At 40.9% G+C, this 25,145-nt stretch overlaps 2 protein-coding genes across 2 annotated transcripts in view; one reads left to right on the plus strand and one right to left on the minus strand.

The window, feature by feature from the left end:
• Nucleotides 1-1,333: 1,333 nt before the first annotated feature.
• nampt1 (nicotinamide phosphoribosyltransferase 1) lies at nucleotides 1,334-22,917 on the minus strand. The gene is made up of 11 exons (XM_026146150.2): nucleotides 22,746-22,917; nucleotides 16,420-16,576; nucleotides 14,018-14,121; nucleotides 12,736-12,864; nucleotides 7,858-8,016; nucleotides 7,424-7,560; nucleotides 5,661-5,886; nucleotides 5,428-5,547; nucleotides 5,212-5,352; nucleotides 4,915-5,049; nucleotides 1,334-4,702 (listed from the first exon to the last, which is right to left on the minus strand). Exons 1-11 carry the CDS (start codon nucleotides 22,797-22,799, stop codon nucleotides 4,589-4,591), a joined length of 1,476 nt encoding a protein of 491 aa, XP_026001935.1. The 5' UTR covers nucleotides 22,800-22,917; the 3' UTR covers nucleotides 1,334-4,588.
• Nucleotides 22,918-24,410: 1,493 nt separating this feature from the next.
• The window catches only part of gsap (gamma-secretase activating protein), a 55,673-nt gene continuing 54,938 nt past the window's right edge, over nucleotides 24,411-25,145 (plus strand). The window contains exon 1 of the mRNA XM_026146148.2: nucleotides 24,411-24,729. Coding sequence (XP_026001933.1) covers nucleotides 24,642-24,729 — 88 coding nt within the window. The 5' untranslated portion in view covers nucleotides 24,411-24,641. The remainder of the gene's footprint in view (nucleotides 24,730-25,145) is intronic.

Here is a 25,145-nt window from a genome sequence, read left to right on the forward strand (position 1 = left end):
TGTTAAAGTCTGATGCCTGGTTGACCATTAAAGCTCCAAATGTGGGCTCACTGTTTAATGCCTTCCTACGTTGCTGCTGTAAAAATATCTAAGGCTTTATCATTAATTTCAAAACAGTGGGGATGCTGTGTAAGTTGTAAATGAAAATAGAATGCACTGATTTGCAAATCCCATTAACCAACAGTTTATTCACAGTATAACACAGAAAACATCAAATATTTAAACTGAGAAATTTCACTATTTATACTAAGGCTGGAAGAGTAAGTAAATTTTGAAAAAGATTAAAAAGATTGAGAGACTCTGAAGACATCTCTATGCAGAGGGGACAAGGCCAGAAATCAGTACTGGATACCTGCAATCTCTGGGGCTTCAGGAAGCCCAGCATTAAAAATATGACATGATTCTGTCCTTTAGATCACTGCATGGGCTCAGGAACACTTCCAGAAATCACTGTTTATTAACACAGGTTAAGCCTCTAGCATGCAAAGAAGAAGCCATATGTGAATGTGATCCAGAAACACTGGCGTCTTCTCTGGGCCAAAGCTCGTTTAAAATGGATTGAAGCAAAGTGGAAAACTCCCCTGTGGTCAGATAATTGAAATTTGAAATTCTTTTTGGAGAACATGAACGCCACATCCTCTGGAGTACAGAAGGACCATCCAGCTCGTAAGCCTGCATCTCTGTTGGTATTGGGGTCCATTAGTGCCTGTGGAATTAACAGCCTGCACATCTACCATTAATTTGAAATGTATATACAGGTTCAAGAGGAACATATGCTCCCAACCATACATGTTTTTCAGGGCAGGCCTTACACATTTTAACAAAGCAATGCTAAACTGCATCCTGGATCAATTACAACAGCATGGCTTCATAGTAGAAGAGTCCGGGTGCTGAATTGGCCTGCCTGCAGTCCAGACTTCTCACCAGCTGAAGCCTTCAAACAAGAATTGGAAAACATTCCTCTCCCAGAATTCCAGCAGCTGGTCTCTTCAGTTCCCAGACTGTCGTTACACAGCAGTAAACATGGCCGTGTCGCAAGTATTTTGTAACGCTGCCATCAAATTCAGTGAATGTGACGAGCCAATACTTTTCCTAAAATGGTATATTTGCTCATTTTTAAACATGTGATGTGTTTTCTGTGTTCTTCTGTGAATCAAAAGCGGCTCTGTAAGATTCCATATTCACGACTTTGTGTTTTCAATGTACATTTCACACAGCCTCCCAGCGGTCTCTGCATTAGGGCTGTTAAGTCGTTTCGGAGGCACTTGTTGGAAAGGCCAACGCTATCAATGGAAAAACAAAAAGGAGGCGCGATAAATGAAGCACTTCAAACTGACAGGGTGGCATCTTTAATCAATGTATTGTTGACAACATAGCATGTTATGTTAGTTAAAATATCATTTGTGCTGGGAGAGAATTTGGAACAATCAACATATACATACAAGTAAAACAACAACAACAGAGAGAGGAAAAAAAAATAGTATCCACAAACACTTTCATTCATTACACGCACACACAGAGCACTCCCACCGGACCACACGCCCACACAAACAGAAGCTAAAAGCTCGACAGTCGCACTGCTAGGTCTGTCAAGCAGTTTTGGATATTCTTCTGTTGGTACAAAAATGATCGTTTTGACAAAAATAATAATTTCATCAAGTGTGGTCGTCTCCCCTAACTTGCCCTCTCCACTTTCAGTCAAACTACTTGTTTTTATGTACAAGTGAGAAGGCAGCATGGCCGCATCAGTTGTAAATAAGGATATTTACCGCTAGATTTCTGGCATATTATTGGTTTTGTTTGTTTTTTTCCTTTGTCATACAAAATAATATCTCTCTGAGGTAAGAACCGAGACAGTATCAAAATAGTAAAATGAAAATTTTACTGAATGTAAAAGGACTACAGGTTCATTACTTGCTGGATGACATGACCTCACGGATAACAGCAGCGGGAAGAAGGAAAAAAACAAAACAAAACAGGAAGATTGAATAACGGTCCGATGTTGTATCAGTGTGTGGTTCGCTCAGCTTGTCTGTGTTTGAGCGCGATGGCTCTGAGCCAGTGGAGAGGAATGGGAGTTGGTGACATCACAGGCGTTATCAAGGTTGGTTACATGGGGGGGGGGGAGCAGGGTCAGTGTCTGTGAGGGAACCTTTAAGAAAGAAAGAAAGAAAGAAAGAAAAAAAGGAGGTCGCTGATGCTCTAATAGCTCCGGTGAGGCTGCTGCGGCTCTGTGGAGCTCCCAGAGGGCGTAGCGTGTGAAGTTATGAATGTGAAGCAGCTGAGTGTCTGAAGAGCGGGAACAAATTACCACCTGGAGGCTTTAAAGTTTAAACAAGACAGCCTACAGCCGGGGCAGCAGCTCTGTGAGAGTGCCTTTGAGCCTGAATTACCAGCAACGCTCACGATTACAGTGTCATGTGATTACGACTAAATCAACCCCGTGGAAGGAATCACAAATGGCAATCCACAAACCCGAGAGCTTCAAATGTAATCCTTTTGGTGGCGCTACGTGAATTATGAGGAGCACCAAAGGATTTATCTCCTGTGGACTGTACTGAGATAAGTCACTCTGGTACTTTCACAACTTGGCGACTGCTATTAAAAAAAAAAACAAAAAAAACCGCAACTCTCTTTGTCCTGTGATGTCACCAGCTCCTAGCGCTCTACTAGAAAAATCCCTTCACTCTGAAAAAGGCCAACTCAGGAAATGACACCCACCACAATCTGGCTAAGATGCTCTGAATGGAAAGTTGATCAACTCCGAAAGGCATTAGCAAGCGAAACCCCCATTTACACCAGGGCAATAAATCCAAACCATTCCTCCCCTTCAAAAGTTAAGGCAGTGATACTAAGGGGAAATGCTTCTCTGACCAGCAACTATGCTCCACCGACTACCAATGCATAGCTGGTGCATGTTAGTGTCAGAAAGTACTCTCGCTTTTTTAATTTGTTCATTTATAAACCTCTTGTTTGCCAAAAAGTTAAACTAACTCTCCACTAGACTGTCACAACGTCTCCTTTCAGAATAAAAGGCCGGGAAGAATGTTGTTTTATTCCCACGACAAACAAGCACATTTGCAGAAAAAGGAATAGCACACAGTCGTTTAAAGGAAGAAAACGTCTCTCTCACCCCCCCACACACACACACACTCACTCACATTCACACACACAAAGACATCAGAACCAACACCGAACAAACATCTCAGCCAAGGCGCCACATATATGCACGTCATCTTTCAGAAACACATAAGGTTTTTGTCCTCTTCATTCCAGTGAAGACTATTTCTGCAATGTATATTTTTTTCACATCAACTCTTGGTCTGATTAACAGCAAAGAGTGGCCATTCACCATCATGAAGACCTAGTCCAAAAAACCCCACTCGTTAAAGTTCAGTGGGAACCATCTAATCTCTGGGCCTTTTTAATTTCCGATCGATTTAAATGTCTATTACTGAATGATTATTTGAATGTAATCAAACCTGAATCTGAAAAATCAATAAGAATTACAAAGAAAAAAAAAAGTGATTTATTAAACTCCGTCTTCCTCCATTTGTGATTTTTGTGGTGTGATTTGGATTGTAGATCAAACCTTCATGATGGGAACGCGCTGTGGGCAACATAACAGTAAGTAAATGATCAGATATACCTCCAGAGATGCACCAATAATTTTGTGGTGGGACAGTGGGAGTACTTGACTTAAATATTGGCCTATTGTAATTCGTTTTGTTTATTTATTAATTGTAACTATTAAAAAGCAAGAACTGTGGAGGAAATTAACCTTTCATTACTCGTGCTCCAAGTCCAAGCGTTCATGATTTTTCCTTAAGTCCAAGTGTAATCGGTGCATTGTGATATACCGTGATCGTTTTCTTGCTTCACATAAAAGACAACGCTAAGTAGATTCAGACATGTATTTTTTTTTTCTAAACAGTTCTGTACAGGATACATGGAGAATGTTAACTCGTGTGGGTGTGGCTTCCGCCAGGTTCTTTCTCACTCATCTCAGGTGCATTCGGCACGTGGCCGTCGAAATGCTCATTCAAAAAACCTACAATCATCTCAAGCGCCCTCGCGCGTGTGGCGTCACGGGAAAAGGTCTGTCGCCACGCCTCCTACCAGCAGCCGGACATATTCATTAAGCTGCAATGTAGCCGGCCTATCAGTGCAACGCGCTGGTGATCAACTTAGGGCAGTAGCACAAGGATTTGAATGTTCTAACATCACAATCACAACTTCTCTCACATCTTTTTCTTTTGCTCACAACAACACATTTTCCTTCTGTTCCCGACTCCCACCCCCACCCCCCGACTCTAAAGGGCTTTGTCACTGATCTGAGGCGTTTTTAAAGCTTCCCCACTCGGCTGGAGAACAGAGGGTGAAAATTCAGGAATTTTAAGGAAATCTGGAGTTTATAGGGACATACTGAGGGATTCTCAGGCTTAAAAAGTGGGGTCTATCAACAGTGCACACTACCTCCATTCTCTAGGGTGACAATGGAAGCCTACAGGTGAAAGATTGAAAGGAAAAGGATATTTTTTGGAGGGTGGGGGGTTTGGATATTATGTGGGGATTAGCAGGACTGCACTCAGTGCAGCAGCTCTTCAAGCTCGCTCTCTTTGAGCTTAGCATTGTCTCTGACTTCGTCAAATGTGTACGTCTTCACAATCTTCCCATTACGAAAGACAGTGTGCAACAGGTCCTGGAGGAAAGAGTAAAGACAAAACAACAAAAAAAGTGAGAACGGCAGTGTTCGTATGAAATCAAATTACATGTGAACAATCAAAACAATTGAGTAAAGAAAAGGGTTTATAATAATAATAATGGATTGGATTTATATAGCGCTTTTCAAGGCACCCAAAGCGCTTTACAATGCCACTATTCATTCACTCTCACCACGTGGTGTGAACTCACCACGCCATACTCCTCCAGATCGCCCTTGCCCTCCTCCAGAGTGACAAAGTCTCCGCTCTGGGTCCGGTGTAGAGACAGACGACCTTTCTTCGACCTCTTGTTGGGATCTGCCACCGGATCCTTGAACACGTTCACCTGAGATACAGCACAAAAAGATCTATGTCACACTGAAACAGAAAGGACATCCCTGAAAAGTCTGCCTGGGATCATGGCTGAATAAATAAAGATTTCCAGAAAGTGCACTTAAACAGCTACAAAGCCACCTAACAAATGTAGACCCATTCACCCGGTCCTCACCCCTAGTCCGTTAGTGACCACGTAGCTGCATTTGAATGAGCAGTTGAGCAGATCTCTGGTCAGTTTCTGCAGCAGAGCCCCTCCGGACCCGAAGGTAATGTTCTCAATGGACCATCTGTGTTGCTTCATTCCCTCCACAATCTGGGAAACAAATACACACAATCAAACCTTGCTGCTGCCTTCAAACTTTGAACAGCTGGCGCCATGTGCCTGTACCTCTTGCAGTGTGTTGATATCCACTCCATCTCCTTGTATGACTCTAATGTAAGGAGGGAGAACCTTGAACCCTTTAGAGTTCTCCTTTGGTGCAAACTTCTTCCCTAGAATCTCCAAAACCTGTAAACAGTCAAAGAAGAGAGGATGGAGGAGGAGGTACAGAGAGGAAAAGTTGAGTTTCCTGGCTGGGTTAAAGACTATAAATGAAAGTAAAGCCGTTTGTGTGACCGCACCTTCAAAACCGTATCGAGCGGGTTTCCTGAGTCTGGTCGAACGACGAGCGGGGCGTCTGCGCTGCGCATCTCGATCAGCGCCCGCAGGTCTTCTCCCCAAATCTTCTCGCAGGCGTTGTAGATGTCGTAGCTGTCGCTGACTATGGACACAGGCACGCTGGGAAACTGCTTGATGATGTGCTCGAAGGCATCTTTTTCATGGTCTTTCCCCCACGCTGTGATGGTACTGCAGAGAGAATGGCAGAGCTATTAAATATACATCTGAAGAAGAGTAGACAGGAAAGACCAAACACAGTGATTGAGTGATAATGTCCCAGAGTGTCCAGAAGAGGGCGCTGCACTCCAGGTTTTAGTCTAAGACGAGCCCAAATATGATCTTACAGGTACTGTACAACAGCTGTGTGTACTTCTGATGCTGGCGTTCTTCTGCATCGCCTAGCATCACCAGTGTAGAGTCAGACAAGGAGAAAAAGGTGATAGAACCCACACAGAGCTCCTGATGAATACATCAAATATTAATGTTAATGCATCACGCACCATGATAATAAGGTAAGGTAAATGGAAAAGTGCAGAAAAACATGAAGATCTGGACTTTAGGCTTATTAGGTCTTGGACAGCAGATGCTTGTAATGATCATGTTGCTTTGTTTTAAGGATTTGGTGCTCTCTCCATTGTGTTGTTCCAGAATCCAACTTGGCCCTGAAGATAATTTTAGTTTAATGCGCTGCAGCTCCTGGGCTTCTTGGCACAACCCCAATACATGAAACGTGTGCAGTGTGCACACACTGCTGGCACTGATTTCTTCAAACTAAGGGTGACACACCTTTTCTCTTAAAAAAAAAAAAAAAAAAAAAATCAACCCTCCCTTTTCCTCTGGAATATCACTGCGACTCCTCCCACCGAGGAGGTAGAAACGAAACCGATTTCAGGAGGGAGGCCATTGCATAACAGTTGCTATAACAACTCCAGCCACTATCCCACAATGCACTGGTATGGGGAAGAAGGGTGCGCTGGTGCAGCAGTAACAGCGCTGGCGGCCAGTAGGAAGCTGCTGTGTGTGCGCGCATGAGAGCGAAACAGAAAGGGAGAGGTGTCTGTAAGCAGGATAAATGGAGAGAGTTGTGCGCCGGGGCAGCAGCCAATCAAAACTCTCACTTCCAGCTAATCACAGCACCATTCACCGAATGAAATAGACGAACCAGATAATGACTGCGAGGGTGACCAAGCACAAGTCAGGAGAGAAAATTAACACCATCATGAGCCAAATGTTGAATAAATATTCACTCTGGCTGACAAACATCTCTACATCAACAGCTTTGGCACATAATTAGGTGTTATTTGAAGAGAGTTTCCTTCTCTGTGGATGAAAAGCTGGATTTCAGAGCGGGCTCTTGGCCAAACTGTGCACCATTTCATCAAAAGCAGCAATACAGATGAAGACAGCTGAGATTTTCCAAGAGAACAGGTGAATGTGTGGCCTAAATGCAGATAATTAAAACTGTGTGCAGTAATTTAGCAACCTGCATGAGCTGCTTAAAGTTTGTGTAAATCTTGGGAGTCCCTTGAAAGCAGTGTTTCTCAGACACCCGTCATTACATGGAGTCTGGAAGTAAATCTCTAAACTGTGCGGTCGTATCTGCAATAAAACACAGCTCAGAACGGTACACTGCACAGACAAATATTCCATCTCTAAGCAGGAACATAAAGTCCTTTACAGATTAACACTAAATAAATAAGGCCAGTAAAGTAAAGCGTGTGTGTACCTGTGCTCGGCAGCGGGCACTGAGAAGCCTGGCACAGGGTCCTTGGTGCCATAGTACTTCTTAATGACTCCGATGCCAGCGACCGTGTCTGTGCCCTTGAAGTTGACCAGATGGGCGGAGGCTCCTATGCCAGCAGTCTGTGAATAAAGAGGATAGGGTGGGGGTTAGGGACCTTGAAGTGCTGTAAACAACCTTAAAGTGGAAATAATGTTTCCCCTTATTTTCTCATTTATAGATTTGCAATTGCAGATGCTCTTTGATGGCTTTGAGCAGAGAAGCCCCGCCCACCTCCTGTTCAAACCTTGCGTTTGCAAGGGAGAGCAAAATGTGGACTAGACCAAGTCTTAATTTTCTTTGTTTTTGAAATCTCTGATGAGCTTTATTGTCCTTGTCCTTAAATTAACCAGATTTAAATCCTTTAGCTTTCTCCATACCTCTTGTGAGGACACGCCTCTGTAGCCGAAGTCATGTAGTTTATACTCCAGCCCCTCCAAATTCCCCGAAGTCTCTAAGAGGTACTTGGCAAGGATCTTCTTTTGCTCTCTAGAGTTGGTCGCCACAGTGATGGGATACCAGATCTGAACCAGGATGGTCTGACGGAGAAAGAAAGGAGAGTTCAGTTCACTTTACTGGATATTTATAAATTGTTCAGGGTGTCATTATGCTCTAAGTTTTTCCATGTGCATTTATTATAGCAAACAAGCAGGTTATCGGACTAAATATTCATAACAGTTAATGGTAAGCAAAAAAGAAAAAAGCAAGCATAGTCAAGTTTTTTTTCCCCTGCAGGCAACAGACCGGTGAATGTCTGGCCCAATTCTTCTGCTTTCCCAATATTTAAATGGTACTAAAACCCCAAACTAACAGGCTCAGAGGGATCACAGCGGCCTGCTCATTCACCAAAGACAAACTCTGGGAAAAGCACATTCCTTGTTGCTTCATGTCAACTCTGGACCACAGTCAATGACTTTAATATGAAAACAAGTGGCTTATCTGTACTCTCCACCACCTGGGAAATTTTAGGAATACATAGTTCCTGCAGTCTGAAGCATAGAGCGTGATTCTGTGAAGATCTGCCAGTCAGTGTTTTGCCCTCGCTTTCTAAAGCTCTCCTCCTTGTAAATTCAAAATCCATTTTGTCAGAGCAATCATCAGATTTAAGCTGCGGTAAGAACAGATGATGCAGAAAAAGTTTGATAGAAAGAGAAACCTGTGGAATATGGTGACAAGAGGATTATGAACAAGAGCGCTAAACTAACACTATGTAACCGCTTACTGCGATTTAAACATTTCATGTTAGGAATGACAACCAAGTACTATGCTATGTAGGCTGAACCTTATTAACAGCAGATAAACACACCAAGCAAGACTAAAACTCTAAATATAACTAAGGCTATAAAAATTCTCTGTTTACCTAGCTCACACTCTTTGTGCCTCCTAACACTATGCGGTGTGTTTCTACCTTATAACACTGAGCAGGTCACATGCATCCCCAGCCTAATTATAATTCCATAATATGGACTCATGTGACTGCCAAAGAAAGTCCAAAGTCCATGTGTACGCACACAGACATGCATTTGTAAGGCTATCTCTGCGAGGACATTCACTGACATTTAGCCCCCGACCCTGTCCTTTAATGCTAATGCTAGCCTTAACCTTTAAAACGAGTCTCAGCACTTAAATAGCTCTTGTAGGGGTTTCAGGAAGACCAAAATATCCCCACTCTCCACCTCTGGAACGCATGTCTTCATAGAGGTACACATAAAGCTTGAGCTGTAAATTTCTTACAATAAAACAAAAACGCGCATGTGCCTGTTTGTTTCCTTGTCCGCAAACTCCTCCTCGACTATAAGCAGTTGAGCAACCAAACTTTGCACAGGCCACTGAAAGTTCTTATTTATATCACACATTATCATGTCCTTTTGTTGCCTAGAAGGAACAGGTTAAAATGACCCACTGGTAGCATTTATGCACTAATAACACTGTTTAAAAGAACTGTATCATTTTTTTATTTCACAACAGTAACATCTAATTTATATCTTAGAAAAGTTGAGTTACGCATGGGATTTTATGATGTCAAGATGACATTGTGTTGCATGGCAACAGGCTTAATCACCCTGTTTTGAGCCTTTATACACATATTATACCTTATAAAAGCATCTTATGTCATTTTTATCTACAAAAGCCAAATGATACACACCTAGCGGGGTGCTAAAATGCCTGTTTTTAATCATACAAACGCCATCTTTTTTCAGTGTGATTAAGAGTATCGGTTTGCCAGCTGCACAAACAGATCAAACAACACTGTAGCATGGGCATGTAGTAGTTATAACCAATTCTACATTTGTGTGGTAAAAGATTAAGTACAGTGTAAGCATTGTTACACTGCAATTTTTCTATCATTGTCAGGCGACAGTTTGTAAAGGATACCTGCTGCCACGGTAAAATGGAGGGGCAGTAAGAGCAACACTAAGAAGGAATGCACACCCTACACACAACAACAACACAACTACTCTGTCAATGTCCCAGAACAAAATGGACGGCGATAAGGAACCACAGAGCGGGATGAGAATGGGGAAGGCAATGGCAAAAAATAAATAAATAAAAAGGACAAGAAAGCAATAGAGAAGAAAGGGGAAAAAATGATGTGACAAAGAAGAAAATGAGAAAATCGAAACAAGAAGGGACAGCAAGAGTGAAAGGGAAAGAGATAAATAGAGTATGACCTAGTGACGCAGCTCAAGGACACCAGTCTGTGGCTAATTTTACTTCACAGCCATGAAGAACGACCCCCATGTGTGTCTGTTTATGTGTGTATTTAAATCAACCAGAGAAACTTACCAAGTGTGTGTATAAATGGGTTTGTGGACGTGTCGTCACAGTGCTCTTGGCTGTAGGTGACCTCCAAGTACTATGCCATTACAGAGTCGAGAGTGCGCGCGTCACATAATAGCTCCAAACGCAGACCACTTTCAGGATACATTAGACTTTCTGAACATACTAATATGCTGGTAAGTGTGTGCATATAGATTATAAAAAGGTTTTTTGCATCAACAGACAAACAAAAGAATGCCGTTTCTGATTAATCACGGCGTGATTCATTTGTAGGAGCAGTCAAACGTGATATTTATGAATTGGTTTGACATGGTGAAAAAAAAACCAGCACGAGACACGACAGCAGTCAGAAGAACAGAAAGTGAAAGTGAAGTGCAAGAAAGTGCTTGTTCCGCCGAGTCATTGAGGACAGCCTGTTCATGCAGCATTAAGTTCATGATAATCCTGATCTCAGAGTCACACTGTGGATCAGCTCAGTGTAGAAATGCAGTACTCAAACTACCAGAATAAAGTCACTCAAATCTACTTAACTTTCTCTGGAATTTTATGTGAATTATTTGTGAAACCTACAGTATGGTTACAAGACATTTGCTAAATATGCTTATTTGTTAGATGGAAATAGTGACATCATTCGTCTGTGTAGTAAAAAATAAAACTAAAGCTAATTAGATCATCGTAGAACAAATAGTAGAATCAGGAAAAGCACAGGTAGTCTGGCTGTGAACAAAGGTAAAATATGACATCATTACAAGACAAAATCAAATATGATATAATCTCAAAAAACTAGATCTTCCCTGCTATTTAAAAGCTTCTTCACTGACTTTGGGAAAGTCGATGACCTGCTAACATTAGCTAATGAACGGAGTCCGCAAATCAACAAGCTTTCACCGCCAACAAACACTGAACAGAAAGACAAGATAGCATTTTGCCAGAAACAACTTTAGCCAGGGAGTAAGCTAAGATGATCTAGCCAGCTGCTACATTTGCAAACTAGCAATACTGCTATTAGCTATACGATAACTAATATTAGGTTAAGTTTTTATACAATGAATCTCATCTAATCAGATGAGTGACAAACACTGGGAAAACTACAGCAGTGGGGTATTCAACACCTACAGGCGCCATGCTTTACTTCTGAGGGTCACAACAGCCCCCTCCCAATCATCTTTTTTAGTAGCAAAAAATAATCTAATCTAAAAAAAACCTAGCAATAGCTTGCTAGCCACCTAGCTATAACTAGGGCTAACCAATAACTAACTTCATCAGCTTTTTGAAAATCTCCATCGTGTATTTAGTGTTGACTCAACACCACAGGCACAAATTTTGGTGACCGTTTAGTTACGTATAAGCGATGTACATAAACGTAATCAGAGAATATAACTTGAAATATAAAAATTAAATACAATTACCATTTTTTACAAACATAATAGCAGCATATGTGACGATGTCTGTGCAAAGATTAGTTGAAATTAGTCGAACCCGTTGAAGAGGAGATGGGTTAGATACAGACATATATTCATATATGCACTACAATCAATACAGTAAGACAACAAATCAATAATTTCCACATTAATGCCCCATGGCTAACTTTAGCTTTCTTGCTAACAATACTACTAGATAAAATACTAAGTGACCATAGTTCCATGATACTAAGTCATGAAGCAAAAAGTCATGTTCATTTTGGACAGCAATAAATTCTGTAAATATACAAAGCAATAATACTCAAAAGTGATGCAGGCCTGGCTATCCAGCTAGCTCTAACTGAACTGAGCTGTTTCAGTCTGCAGCATACAAAACTCAATTTACACTTCTTTTTTTGGCGTCAAAGAAGTGTAAGTGTACAACAATGACCATATGAGCCTATTACTACTACATTCTTTGACTACTCAATGAAATCTCTACACTATACTTTTGCTGCAGTTGTAACACAAGTATGTCTCCAAGTGGGTATTAAGCTATGAACTATGGCAGAATTGCAACTCAGTGAGATTTAAGAAATCATGAAGTGTCACAGGGCATGCTGCCAAACTAAATTGTTTATGGCTTTTATAAAACTATTACCTCTCTATTGTAATAAATGGGACCTAAACGTTGCTAATGTCTTCCTTCTTCTATTAATTATCAAATAACCATTAAATGGTATCGCTAAGCCTAGCAATGTAGTTTTAGTAGCAATGTGATGAGCACATAAAACATTTCACTGCTATTTGAGGGCACAGGGGTATGAAATTTACGAGGGCTTTTAACTTGATAGAGCTCTTCCAGTAGTTACACTGTGAAGGGGTTCTCCTGTGATTTAGCATTACACTGAAAAGCAACAGAACCCCACAAGACAGATTTAAACAACAGTCAAAATTCTGTTTTTTTGTTATAGATTACACATAAAAAGTACACCTCAAATCCATAAATGAATAAAACATGTCATGTCAGGGCCCTCTCAGATCCCACCCTAACCCGTGTCCATGAACCAAACGTACCTCCACCCAGTTAGTGAGCCAGTAGCATTCGGGGTCTGTGCTCTCCACTGTGAACAAAACATTGCCTCGAGGAATGACACTCCCCTCTGGCACCGCCTTGATTTCAATGGGCAGGTGTCCGTTGTATTTCTGTAAACACAAAGAAATGCACACAAATATATAAGGTTACCAGCATCACCTTCCTGGATATATTAACAGATTTATATCTAAGCTATAGCAAAAGATTTTCAGAGGTAAGCCATTTACTTGGAGGGAAAAGTAAATTAAAGGGAAGTATTATGTTCATTTCCATAGTTTTAAATTGTCGATTAGATTTGCATATTTCAGTTTAAATAGAACAAACAAACAAAAAAGAAAAAAAAAACCCCAACAAATTCCATCGAGGACATAACAGTAAGGTACACATTTCTATCAGAAAAAACAAAAGCAAAAAAACTGTATTTTTGGTTGCCTGAGGTTGTGCTGTACTTGGCTCAGCACTATATTTTAATTGCAGTTAGAGTGGAATCTTTAAAGTAGGTTCTTACTATTTTTGTTTATTTGTTAGTAGACTTTAGACTTTTCTTTGCGTCTGTTAAACCTAACATCTTCTACACACAAATAATACATTATCCAGTGAAATGAACCATGTATTAATATTACAAACACAGAAGATTAAAATGTTTGTTTCCTAGCAACAACGTTAACAATATTATTTTATTATTAGCCGTAGCCACTACTTTGACTAACTAATAATTGCTAATAGTTAGATGGCTAAGGCTAACATATACCATTAAAATTAACTAATGTTGTTGAAACTGATGCTTTACTGACCCCTCAGAATTCCTCATATAGTGCTGCTAGTGAGGGGGAGGGGCTGAGTGTGTGTTCCTGTTGGTCTGGTACTGTGATATGTGTCAAACGGAGGAGGCCATGACAGTTTTGTGTCTGTACTGCTGCAAACGAGCATCTGATAGTGGCATCCTTTTTAGTAATGATTTTTTAAACAATCAGTTTTTAATTATAAAAAAAAAAAAAAAAAAAAAAAATTGCCTTAAAACAGTTTTCTAGCAACACACCAAATCTCCTGGTGACCTCTAGCTTCTCTGATGCGCGACACATCAACACCACAGCGTTTCATGTGGTAACATTACGATGTGCTTGTTTACATGTACACACAATTTTTTCCTTAATAAACCATTTCCTGAAACACTCTGTATTGTTTAGGAAACCTGTCTACAAATATACCTATAAAAATGTATCATATAGGAAAAAAGACAAAAATCTTTCAGTAATCTCTTACCTCCAAAATATAAGTCCACCCCTTCTCATTAAAAACATCATCCTGGAAGTGTTCCCTGTAGACCTCCTTCGCCTCTTGAATCTTCTCTGGAGTCACTACTTTTCCTGGAGAGCAGGAAGTAGGTGGGGAATAAAGGAGGAAGCGGGAGACAGTACAGACAAAGAGGTTGGTGAAACAAACACCGCAGCACTGGTGTGCTTCTCTACTGTCCACCACGATAATCAAGTTTGAAGCTGCTGAGAAGGCATCTTTGTTTGGAAAACATGTGACACAAACTACATCCTTGTCTCATTTCAAGTTTCTAGTTCATGGAAACTATGAAACACAGCATACCACAGATGGGAAAGGATCTCTAAGGGGATACTGTGGTTTATTAGGAAATGCAAAAGAAAGGTCTGACAGTCTGAGAAATAAAAAAAAGTGTTACATGTGTGTGCAATCATTTTTATCGATATTTATAAAATCATGAAGTGTAAGTGGAGCTAGCTGCTTTCTTTTGTTTCTAGATTTTATACTAAGCTACTTTAATGTAACCCTCTTTCAACAATGCATTATCGGGTTAAATTCTCTGAATGGTGAGGTTTTCTTGTAGCTTTGGGTAAACAGAGGGTCTGTTTTTTTTTTAACTTTCACTTGCTCATGAAATCAATTCTGTTAGAGGATCGAGGATGCATCGCTGGTAGATGGCCTAATCGCTGTGCTCCGAGCGATGCTCTGCCGAGCCAGCTTTTCTCCCTCGGACAGCGAAAGAGCAGCTGTGCTTTTGTCCTCTCCGTCTCTGTTCTCTGTTATCCGTTGCACTCTCTCCACACCTCTGTTACCACACCATGAAATCCGCTTAACAGACATGAGGGAGATGCATTCTTTCGACACTCTCTCTTGCCCTCTCTTTTGCCTCTCAGGACGTGAGCATCAGCGTTAATCATCTTGAGTTAATTAGGGCATAAAGTGTTTTGGGCTTATTTCAGGCTGGTCTTGTTTTCTCATTTCTTTCCCAACCTGGATTCTTTTGTGGTATGTTTGTTTTGTACGGCCTAATCAATGTGAAGCAGCACGCTGCAGCCTTGCTGTTTTTCGAATGAATAAAAGAACTGTTGCTCCAGGACTCGATAGAAACCACCTGCCCTGCTGAAGTGTCCTTCAGCAAAGCAATGACTTTGAAAAGCCTTAGGCACACTGCTCTGCAACTTTCCCTGTAGAGGGAAGGCCAAAACAATAGAGTGCTCCCACAGGGACCAATCAAGTACTATAAAAGGCCCTCCAAAGTCTGGATGTCGACTTTTTCAGCTACACTTACCGTAATTGTCGGGCTATAAGCTGCTACTTTTTGCACAAGCTTTGAACCCTGCGGCTTTTAGTCAGGTGCGGCTTTTCTATGGATTGTCCATGATTTTTGTCATATCGTAAGACGATTTGTTTTGTTTGTTCCGCTGTTGTACGGCACTACGTTGCCTGGCGGAAGGATTGGGGTTCAAGAGTGGTATGTTAGTCACATGTCCGTCCGGCTGGACTGCTGCATGATGGAGAGGAGGACTCCGACACTGACAATGAGGATTTCTTTGGTTTTGAAAGTGACAACGAAGGAGAGAAGCGGAGAGTGGATGACGAAGCCATCCTGAGCCTGTTTGTATCCGACACTGGAGAAGAGGACTTTGGTGGTTTTAGTGCGCAGGAGGAAGAGAAAGATGGTGGTGAATGACTGACTTTTCTTCTTGTTAAAGCTGTGTCACTGCACCTGAGCCTAAAAGGTAGTCCGAATCTATTTTTCTGGTGTGCTGTAGGTTACTGTTATGTACTACATGTGCAAATATGTACCCATAACTTGTTTTTCAAAATATTAATAAAAGGGGTGTCTCCAAACAGCCATCTCTTTCCTGACAATTCCCTTTGTGCATATTCTCTTACATATGATAAGTCAACATTGAAACACCTGCGGCTTTTGGTCAGGTGCGGCTAATGTATGTACAAAACAGGATTTTCCCCTGATTTTAGCTTGTGCGGCTAATATTCAGGTGCGCTTTGTAGTCCGGGAAATACGGTAATTTTTTTTTTATTAACCAGTAAAAATCTTTCGCCTGACTAAAGACTGAGGCTTGCTGGACCACAGCAAAATAGCGGTTGTGTAAACTGCATTCACAGCACTAGAACCATAACATCATGTGCACAGCTTGCTTCCATGTCTTGGTTGTGTGATTTAAGTATTGAATTGTTACCCTTATTTAATTTAAGTGGACTGGAAGCACTTCTATTTACGCAAATATCACAACGCGGTGGCTGCATGTGACCAGACTCCCTCCCATCTGTGTTTATTTGCCATTGAGAAGCTTGGACTTAGTTGCAAGGTCATGTTGACTTGTTTAGTCTGGCTACAGAGCTTTTACTTAAACAAAAGGCAAACTTACCTTTTAGATATTTGTGCAGGATGTACTGTAGGCCATAAAAGACAGTTTTGTCATATTTGACTTTTCTGTTTTTGCTGGGGTCTGTCCTCTTCTCGCGGCACTCGAAGTAAGAGTACACTTTACTCGTGTTGGGGGGGTACTGTTTATAATGCGTTACCTGCCAAAACAGAGCACAAGACAAATTAGACTGGCCATAAACAATGACTAACCAGTTTAACCGGGTTAGGAGAAAACTAAAACAAGAGCAGTCTGATACCGCATACCTCTGCCACAGCTGAAAATTCCCTAGACACCATGCATGAATAAATTTCTGGATCCAGGAACACTAAGACAACATCTCCAATTTATCTTATTTCAGTCTAAAATACATTGGTGAAGGTGTACTCACTTCTAAGTTGAGTCAAACCCCATCCAAACGTGATCACTAACTACTTTATTTTTTATTTAGTATGCATGTGTTAACATGCCACATTGCCACCAGTGCAAAATGACTCATCTAGATTTTATCATTAGTGTCAAGAGGCAATGGGCCTGTACTGTAGCCCAGTTTCACAATGTATCTTGTACATTTTGCACTGTACAATACTGCACAAGCCCACCATTCGAAGGAACTGATTTTATCTCAATGTGTTTTAAGATTGTGCAAAATATTTAGTGTACAGGGAATTTGGACCAACGCATAATGACCAACACCCTGCTTGATTTCAGGGCGTCGATGGGATTTCAAAGGAAAATTGCAGCATTTTCAAACTGAAAAAAAAACAACAACTTATCTTCCACAGAAATGAAGAAATCCCATAGAATCAATAACTTCTTACCAAATAAACACATTTTCACAACTTATCTGATTGCATGAAACATTTCAGTTCGTAAAAGTGTTTCAATGTCATGCATTAAAAAAAAAAAATTACATTCAGGGAGAAAGAAGTCGAATTTGTCTCTCACACATACACATTTTCTCTATAAAACAGTTGTTTGGAGCTTTATGTGCACTTCTAGTGAAAATTGAATCCCCAGTGTCTGCAATCAAGTCAACAGCTTAAGGCAAGTCCAGACATGTTTCAATAACAGACTCTACTATCATACCCATATGATACAGTCTCACAAAAAGGAGACGATACATAGTCAGTGGTAGCCATCAGTCATTAATTAAATCCCTAAATGAGCTAATGGATTTCTAGAGTGCACTAAAGGTTTAACTCCTACCAGCAACGCTCCTACCACAACTGAAGTGCACTTACATTTAGAAATTATATTCCTGCCTCATCATGTGTCACATGAGAACCTAATGTGTACACAGTCAAAGTACAAGTCACAGTACAAGCAAGAGTCATTTATTATTGTTAGACATTAGACTCTGATCAAACATACCTAGAGACTGGCTGGTGATCGCCTTGGTAAACACTAGTCACCAAGGAAAAATAAGTACTCAATGACCAGTTGGCGAGTTGTTGCTATGAAACTGATGGCTAAGGCCCAGTCACAAAAACTCATAGACAGTGCAGACTCAGTGGTAGCCTTCAGTTGCTAGGGAAAGTTTGATTGCTGACAGGTTGGCAAGTGGTTGCAGTAGGCCGTCTGCTTTCGCTAGGATGTGAAATTGATTCACAAAGGAGTTTACAGCGCTGCAAAAAAAAACAAAAAAACAAACCACCTTGCGATGGTTTTGGTCACTAACAGCTTGCGTGCAGTTTGTACGCTGACTTTCCTGAAAACACTAACTACTTGATAAGCATTACTGAAACTCTAAAAGAATGTTCTCCATTTCCAGTTTGACTCCCACTTTTTCCAAGTTTGGTGGTTCTTTATCTTGATCATTAATATGCAAAGGGTCATGACCACGACCAAACAACATCTGGCAACAGATGCCAGGTGAGACTGAAGAAGTCACTTGGATGAGTGACGAAACATTTTTCCCAGAAAACGCTACGTCCAGATGAACAGAATCAACTTTTGGAGATCTGGCAACACAGAAGAGCTAATTCGTCAGGCCAGGACTCTACAATCTATTCACACCTACAGGCCAGTGGCCACTCTTTCAGTGATGAGGATGTACACATCCTGGACAGAGAGGAACGCTGGTTTGACCGCGGAGTCAAGGAGGCCATTTACGTGAAAAGAGAAAGGCTATCTCTGAACATCTTTCGCCATCTTACAACGCCGTGATTGCAGCCATTCCCCAACTCTCTGTGAATGATACTCGTGGCTATTGATCAGTGGTTGTTGATCAATGGTCATGACAATATCCATATAAAAGGTCAAGAACTGACCTCACAGCCCATTGTTCATTCATTGGGCTAGTTTCAGTCAATATGCTAATACACTCTTTAAAAGTTTGGGGAAACCTGCAGTCAGCTGAGACTGAAGATGTCACTCGGACAAAATGTTTCTCCCACTGAAAACGCTACATCCAGAAGAAGAGAATCAACTTTTCGGGCGTTCCTTACCCGGATTACTCAGCATGCATCAAGACATTAAATATACAGTAAGATACAAAACTACTTGACACCCACATTGAGTATAGATGAGATAAATGTCAATGAACCACTCAGTTACTCTGACCCCCATATGTGTCCTTTCCTCTGGGCTTTCGAGGACTCAAAATAGAGTCAAGACACTTAACATGACACTGAGTGCAACCACGTGTGTACATATTCATTGGCACCCACTGTATACACACACAAACACACAACCAATGCTTTAGAATGGCAAAACTAATCAGAGTTTCAAAGCACGAGCAGTACGTCCAATATTATTAAATGTCAGCAGAGGACACGCATGAATATTTGATTATAAAACATCCATCTATTGTAACATGAACCTAATTACGACAAACAAGACCAACAACTGAGTTACACAATTCAGTTTTACAGTAACAGTATCAGTAATGGAAGGAGGTGCATGTAGTGGTAAAACCACAGAGTGCCATCACTTATCAGTACCTCTTAACTCTAAGGAGATGTTTGTTAAGTAAATCTTACTATTTTCATATATGAATAACTGGTAAGCAGGCTCTAGGTTCATAAATTTGAGGATATGATATTTTGAGTACTCATACAATGACAAGCTCATTCAGTCTGGGTTTTGTACTGAAAAAACTGATCAGACACAAACGCAACTGAAGTAAGGTTTGGGGTTTGTTATCTGCTTCCTCTTTTTCCTTCCTTCCTCCTTTAAAACTCTGATGATACTGAGCTAACTGAGGGTGCAATGATTCCAGGATAATTAAAATCAAAAACACCAAACATATACACTGACGCTTATCGTCTATGACAGCGCAGAAAGTTAATGCAATGTCAGTAATTTTCTCACACACAAGTTGCCATCTATAAACATCAAGTAATTCCTCCTTTGCTCTTTCGAGAGACTGGGAAGGAGATGATGAAGGCAGCCTTGTGAAAACGCTTGGACGTTTCACAAAAGTTCCTTAAATCTATTACCACAACCTTTTCCATCATCACCACGCGTGAAATGCAGTACATGCAGGGCACTGTCCCATGACCTGAAGTTAAGAGTTCAATTCAAAGACAAATAATGGAACAACACATACTGACAGTTCAGTTAGTCTGGTTCCAAAGATAAAATCCAACTCTGCAACACTGGGCTTGATCACCTCTCCGTAGTGGCACGTGAAACAGTTCTCTGTTGAAGTGGCTTTTCAGCTTGCAGCCAGTTTTCAAAGACGCAAACAACACATGCAGTTGGTCTGTCCAATCAAGACACGCTGGAGAACCAGGTGAAAGGTATCAAGAATTCTGATTAGGAAATATGAAGCAGGAAGTGCCGGGTTAAGCCGGACAGTAGGACCCGAACTTTCAAAATAAGAGCAAGGGGATGCATTAAAAAAAGAAGAAAGAAGTGCTAAAATGAAACCCCAGATACTTTAATGTAAGACCCTGGATCCCTGCTTACTTTCTCACCACCATTCACTCTGGATTTAAGGGTCAGAAGAGTGTAATATGCAAATGTGGTCACATGGTGACAAACTAATGTGGCTTTTCTTTAAAAATCTGTGCTAATAATAGAACACAATATAACTCCTCCCTGTCAAACAAGCAGAGATTTTTTGAATGCATGCTTCCAGACAATAGGCCGGCGTGCCTTTGGGACAGAGAGTTTGCTTTTGAATTCAAGCACACAAAACACAAAGGTGCTCAGGTGGAGTTTGTTTTTATGTCCTGTGTGTGCCTTCAGTTGTTCTGAGAGACCAGCGAGCATTTCTTTGAATTAACCTTTCCCTTTGGTCATGCACGGCCAAGCTACACATACAAGGTAAAGCTGGGTGACAGGTGTTGCAACACAAGTAAAACTTGCCTGCGCTGCAGTGAAGAGACATTTATCTGTACTGTCATTTGTCAGGCATTTGCTGCTTCTCCCTGGGCTTTAACTATCACTACTTGACTGAAAACACGACTTCTAACACAATGCTGTGCTTTACTTTGAGCACACTTTGTTGCTACCTAACAAAACCATCTGTAGCCTTCTTCTATTTTATATTATGCAGCTCTTTGTGAGCTTTCTTAAGTTACAAGGAAAAACTGTTTTCTGTGAATGAAAATGTGTGTCGGCTGTATTCTGATATTTGACATTGTGGTGAAGCGGAGCAGAAAATGCTGGGTCTTTGTTTGAAATCTACTTTTTGTTTTCTAATAACTTGAATAAAGTCGGGTCAATGAAATATGAGCTCTGTGGGAGGATTTAATGGACTTTATGTAATTGTTGCATCAGGAAATATCCGATACTCTAGACTGAGTTTCCCTGTAGATGTCTCATAAAGGGGTTAACTACATATGCCCTTTATTAAGGTAGTCAATCCAGATACTTTAGACTTAGTTTAAAATGAAAGGAGGTGCCAGAAAGCTAAGACTTTATAGAAACCACTCAACATGAAACTGCCACCTCTTCCAAAGGGATGTTTCTGCTCATAAAAAACAAAACAAAAACACCCACACTATATAATATACATATACATCCACTTAACACCAGTCAGCAGTGGTGCTGGCTGTTCATCAATAATCCCAATCGATCAATACTTCTAGAATCAGGTATACGTTTACTTTCATTTTTTTCTATAGTGAAAGTTAAACTGTAATGAAACAATGAAATGAAACCAAAACCACTCATTTGGATGAAATGAAAGGTAAGGTGTGACTGTGCATTACACACCGACGGGAGATTTTGCAGGTATTTAAGTGAAGATTTTGTTTTTTATTTCCTTAGTAAAAAAAAATTATGATATGGCAATACAGCTGATATATATGGGTACAGAACATGAAATATTGAAGTATAACTGAACAGCACACTTAAGAGATGTTGTAGGCAAATTAAACCACACTAACATTAGTGATAACACAATGAAACACAATGAAAGTACATCCATGTACACATACATTTAAGATGTTAGTTTGTATCATTAGACTACATTACCAAGTTTTTTTTCATTCATTCAGCTGGTGTACAGCTCAGTCTGAGCCTAGGTTTTAGTCGAGGTACTTGGGCTTCCTGCCTCTGCTGGTAGCCCCATACTCCCCTCTCCTGTCATTTCTGACTTTCTTTCCTATCATCAGCATCACCGAATTGCTGAATGGTGTCATGTGGCAGTTGACCTGGCAGCCGTCCAGGCAACCACTTGCTACGTGAGCTTAAACAATACTCTAAGATCATTTGTCCTCTGTTTATATTGCTGGTTATCAGCGGGTTGTTTCTTGTCGTTAGCCAGTGTATAAACACTTACAACCCTTACCAACTGCCAAACATCTTAAACCCGCTTTGAAAGTCTAGCTGCCTTGTGATTCCTTTTTAACTTTCGTTTTCTCGTAAGTTATGAATTGCATTATGAGTGGTGCGAGCTAGCCCTATAGTGGCTAACACGACGTCGAGCTAGTGTGACTGAGCTTTTGCCCATGTGCAGTTCATACAGCACTTGCTAGCTAGGGGCTAATACTAGCTTTTTTTTAAAATATCAATACCCTTCATCTCTCTCTTGCGCTCCCTATGCGCTAGCTAGCTAAATCAGCTAGCTGCGGACCATTATGACTAGCAATCCGAGGGGGGGACTGGTATGGTAATAGCGATCTTACATGAAATCTAGGGGAAAAAAGGATGCCTGCATTGTGAATGTGGTACACCGTCTCTGTTGTACCAGCCCTCTTCTCCCTCCCCCAACTAATTTGGCCTGCGGTGAACCGATGGATACCGGCCACACAGAACAGTGTGATGGCCTTGGGACTGATGATGAAACCACCTTGACTTTGTCAATTTTCACTCTTAACGACTCTCCCTTCACCTAATGCCTCGTTCGCCCGAGACCATCACGGGTACCGTACCTTGTATGAATCGGTCGCTAGCAATATGTTGAAGTCGGTGTCTCTGTGCTCCATCTTTTCCCTCCTTGGTTGTGAGTCGCAGCTGTCAGTAGGTTGTGTTACGCGCCGTGCTGCCGGAGACTCTCCAGCCTTGTGTGTAGCCTGGAAGGGGCATAGAGAACGGGCGGGGGAAGGGGCGGGGACTCGGGGGCGGGCGCATACGTCACACCGAAACTCCGACGTTCGTCGTGTATATCCGGAATCACTCGGCTATATTGCGCGTTGGGCGCTCTTACATGCAGTTCTCAAGCTGAGCAGATGAGGGCAGTATTGGCCATCAAATACAGCTCCAACATAAGCTTTTGGACCTGCACCGTTGCTTGATTTATTGATTGATTTATTGTAGGAATTCGAGTAAATCTTAATTAAAGACCCTGCACGTCAAAATATTTTAATTCATTCACCCAGTGTACAGAACATCACATACTAGGTTCTTTCACCTGTAAGAATAGTAATGGTTAAAGTTGTCTCACCTTCAACAGGTGAAAGTAAAAAGGCAGGTCAATGTTGGATAGTGACGAAAACCATGCACATTTAACGTGAAGAAGCAAAAGTGAGTGAAAACACCTAGAGTACCTCTGTAGTGATGTGGAAATCACAACAGCACATTAACTGTACACAGAAGTCTGGTTTCAGAAGATGATTGATTTATTCCCCTTATTAGGTAGATGCTCATTATTTTTAATCTTCTGAATAGGTCTAGATATCACTAACGTACAGATTGTTTTGTTATGTTTTTAGAAGATGATACAAAGGTAGAAACACATTTTTTTCTCCGATTTATCTTGATATCAAAAAATGTGTTGGACCTGCTCTTTTCCCACCTTTTGTCTTTTTTTTTTCACTTGAACTTTATTCTCCCTATAGGCTGATATGAGCTCTTTTTAGTTTAATTGACCCCTTTTATCACTTTGCTGTACAGCTGTTCGAGGTTATAAGAAACCATAAAAACTCGTTCATGGGTTAATGATGTCTCACCAGTAGGTCTTGAGGTATTTCAAATATTACTTTCATTCAGTTTAAAAAAATGAAGGAATGAGATGGTCTTTGAGAAGTTTCTATAAGCATAAATACACCAAATACATCTATTTCGAGTTTATGGGTGGTTTTAAGTTTTAAAATAATCATCAAAAAGATGGACCTAGAGAATATTAAAATAAAAATAATTTAATCGATTCATAGCAGCATTTTAAAGATCCCCACCAGCCACGCCTGAAGCCAGAATGTATAAATATTTAACTGTTTTTCATTTTGAAAATTCTAACTACAGGATGGATGGTGTTTCTGATTGTTCCCGCTTTTACAGATTTTCACCACGCCGTTGTTCCTTCCGCTTTCTGTTTTTGGAGTGTAGCGAGCAATTAGTGCTTATACATATTACATTTAACATTAAAATGTTGCCATATTGGATTGAAAATACACGTAAAAAGTCAACCCCGTGGGCTCGAATGTACAGAAAAGAGGACACATGTATGACACACCACTGTGAAGTCCCTTGCTCAGCAGGCTGCCAGCGGCGTGAGAGATTCCAACCCTCCAGACTGATGCTCTCCTCGGCCTATGACAGCGACATACCGGCTCTGTGATCCCACTCGAGGGAGGAGCTACCTTTAGACTAACGCGACGTTTCCGCATGTCAATAAAAACTTTGTGAAGTCAAGAGGAAGAGCTAGATAGTTAAAGGTAATATTTGTCGGAGTGCTCTACTCTACTTTCAGTTTTCAAGTAGTAACAAGTTTCGGTCACATGATATGGAGCCTGAGCAGATCCGGGCTGTAATTGCTGCCTCTTTTCAAGGGAACTAACTGCAGAGAGTATTTTTATTGGTATAAAAACCAAGGGACAGTAGGAGCAGATATGTTGAGGACACAGCCAAAGTTCGACCTGCACAGGGATGTGGTGTCTGATATCCTCAGGAAGGAGGCGTCGGTCTGCAGAGTAGAAGGTGAGGCGTTCAGGTGCTAACGGTCAGCGTCTTTTCGATGACGGCCAGGTTTTAGTTGTTTTTACAGATAAACGAATATCTCACATAAAAGTAGCGGGTTCAAACGAAGTCGTGTTCTTCGTTCTTTCTATGCCTTTATCGCAGCTTTACTGTTATTATAGCCCCCCATAGGCAGTTTAGCCTGCAGTGGTAAAGTTCCTGTGATTTGTTTATTACTTCTTCTTTTTTTCTTTTTTCTTTTTTTTTAAAATTTTGACCACCAGATGGCACTATTTCATCAGTTACCGCACACTTAAATGCAGGCGAGATGAAACAACCTCCCGTTTGCTACAGCTCTTAGACTCAGTAACTGGAGCATAACTCAAAACATCAACAGAAAACATCTAAAAAAAAACAAACAGAGAACTTAAAATACA

This window comes from Astatotilapia calliptera, chromosome 17 (genome assembly GCF_964374335.1).
Source record: "Astatotilapia calliptera chromosome 17, fAstCal68.1, whole genome shotgun sequence".
Taxonomy (NCBI): domain Eukaryota; kingdom Metazoa; phylum Chordata; class Actinopteri; order Cichliformes; family Cichlidae; genus Astatotilapia; species Astatotilapia calliptera.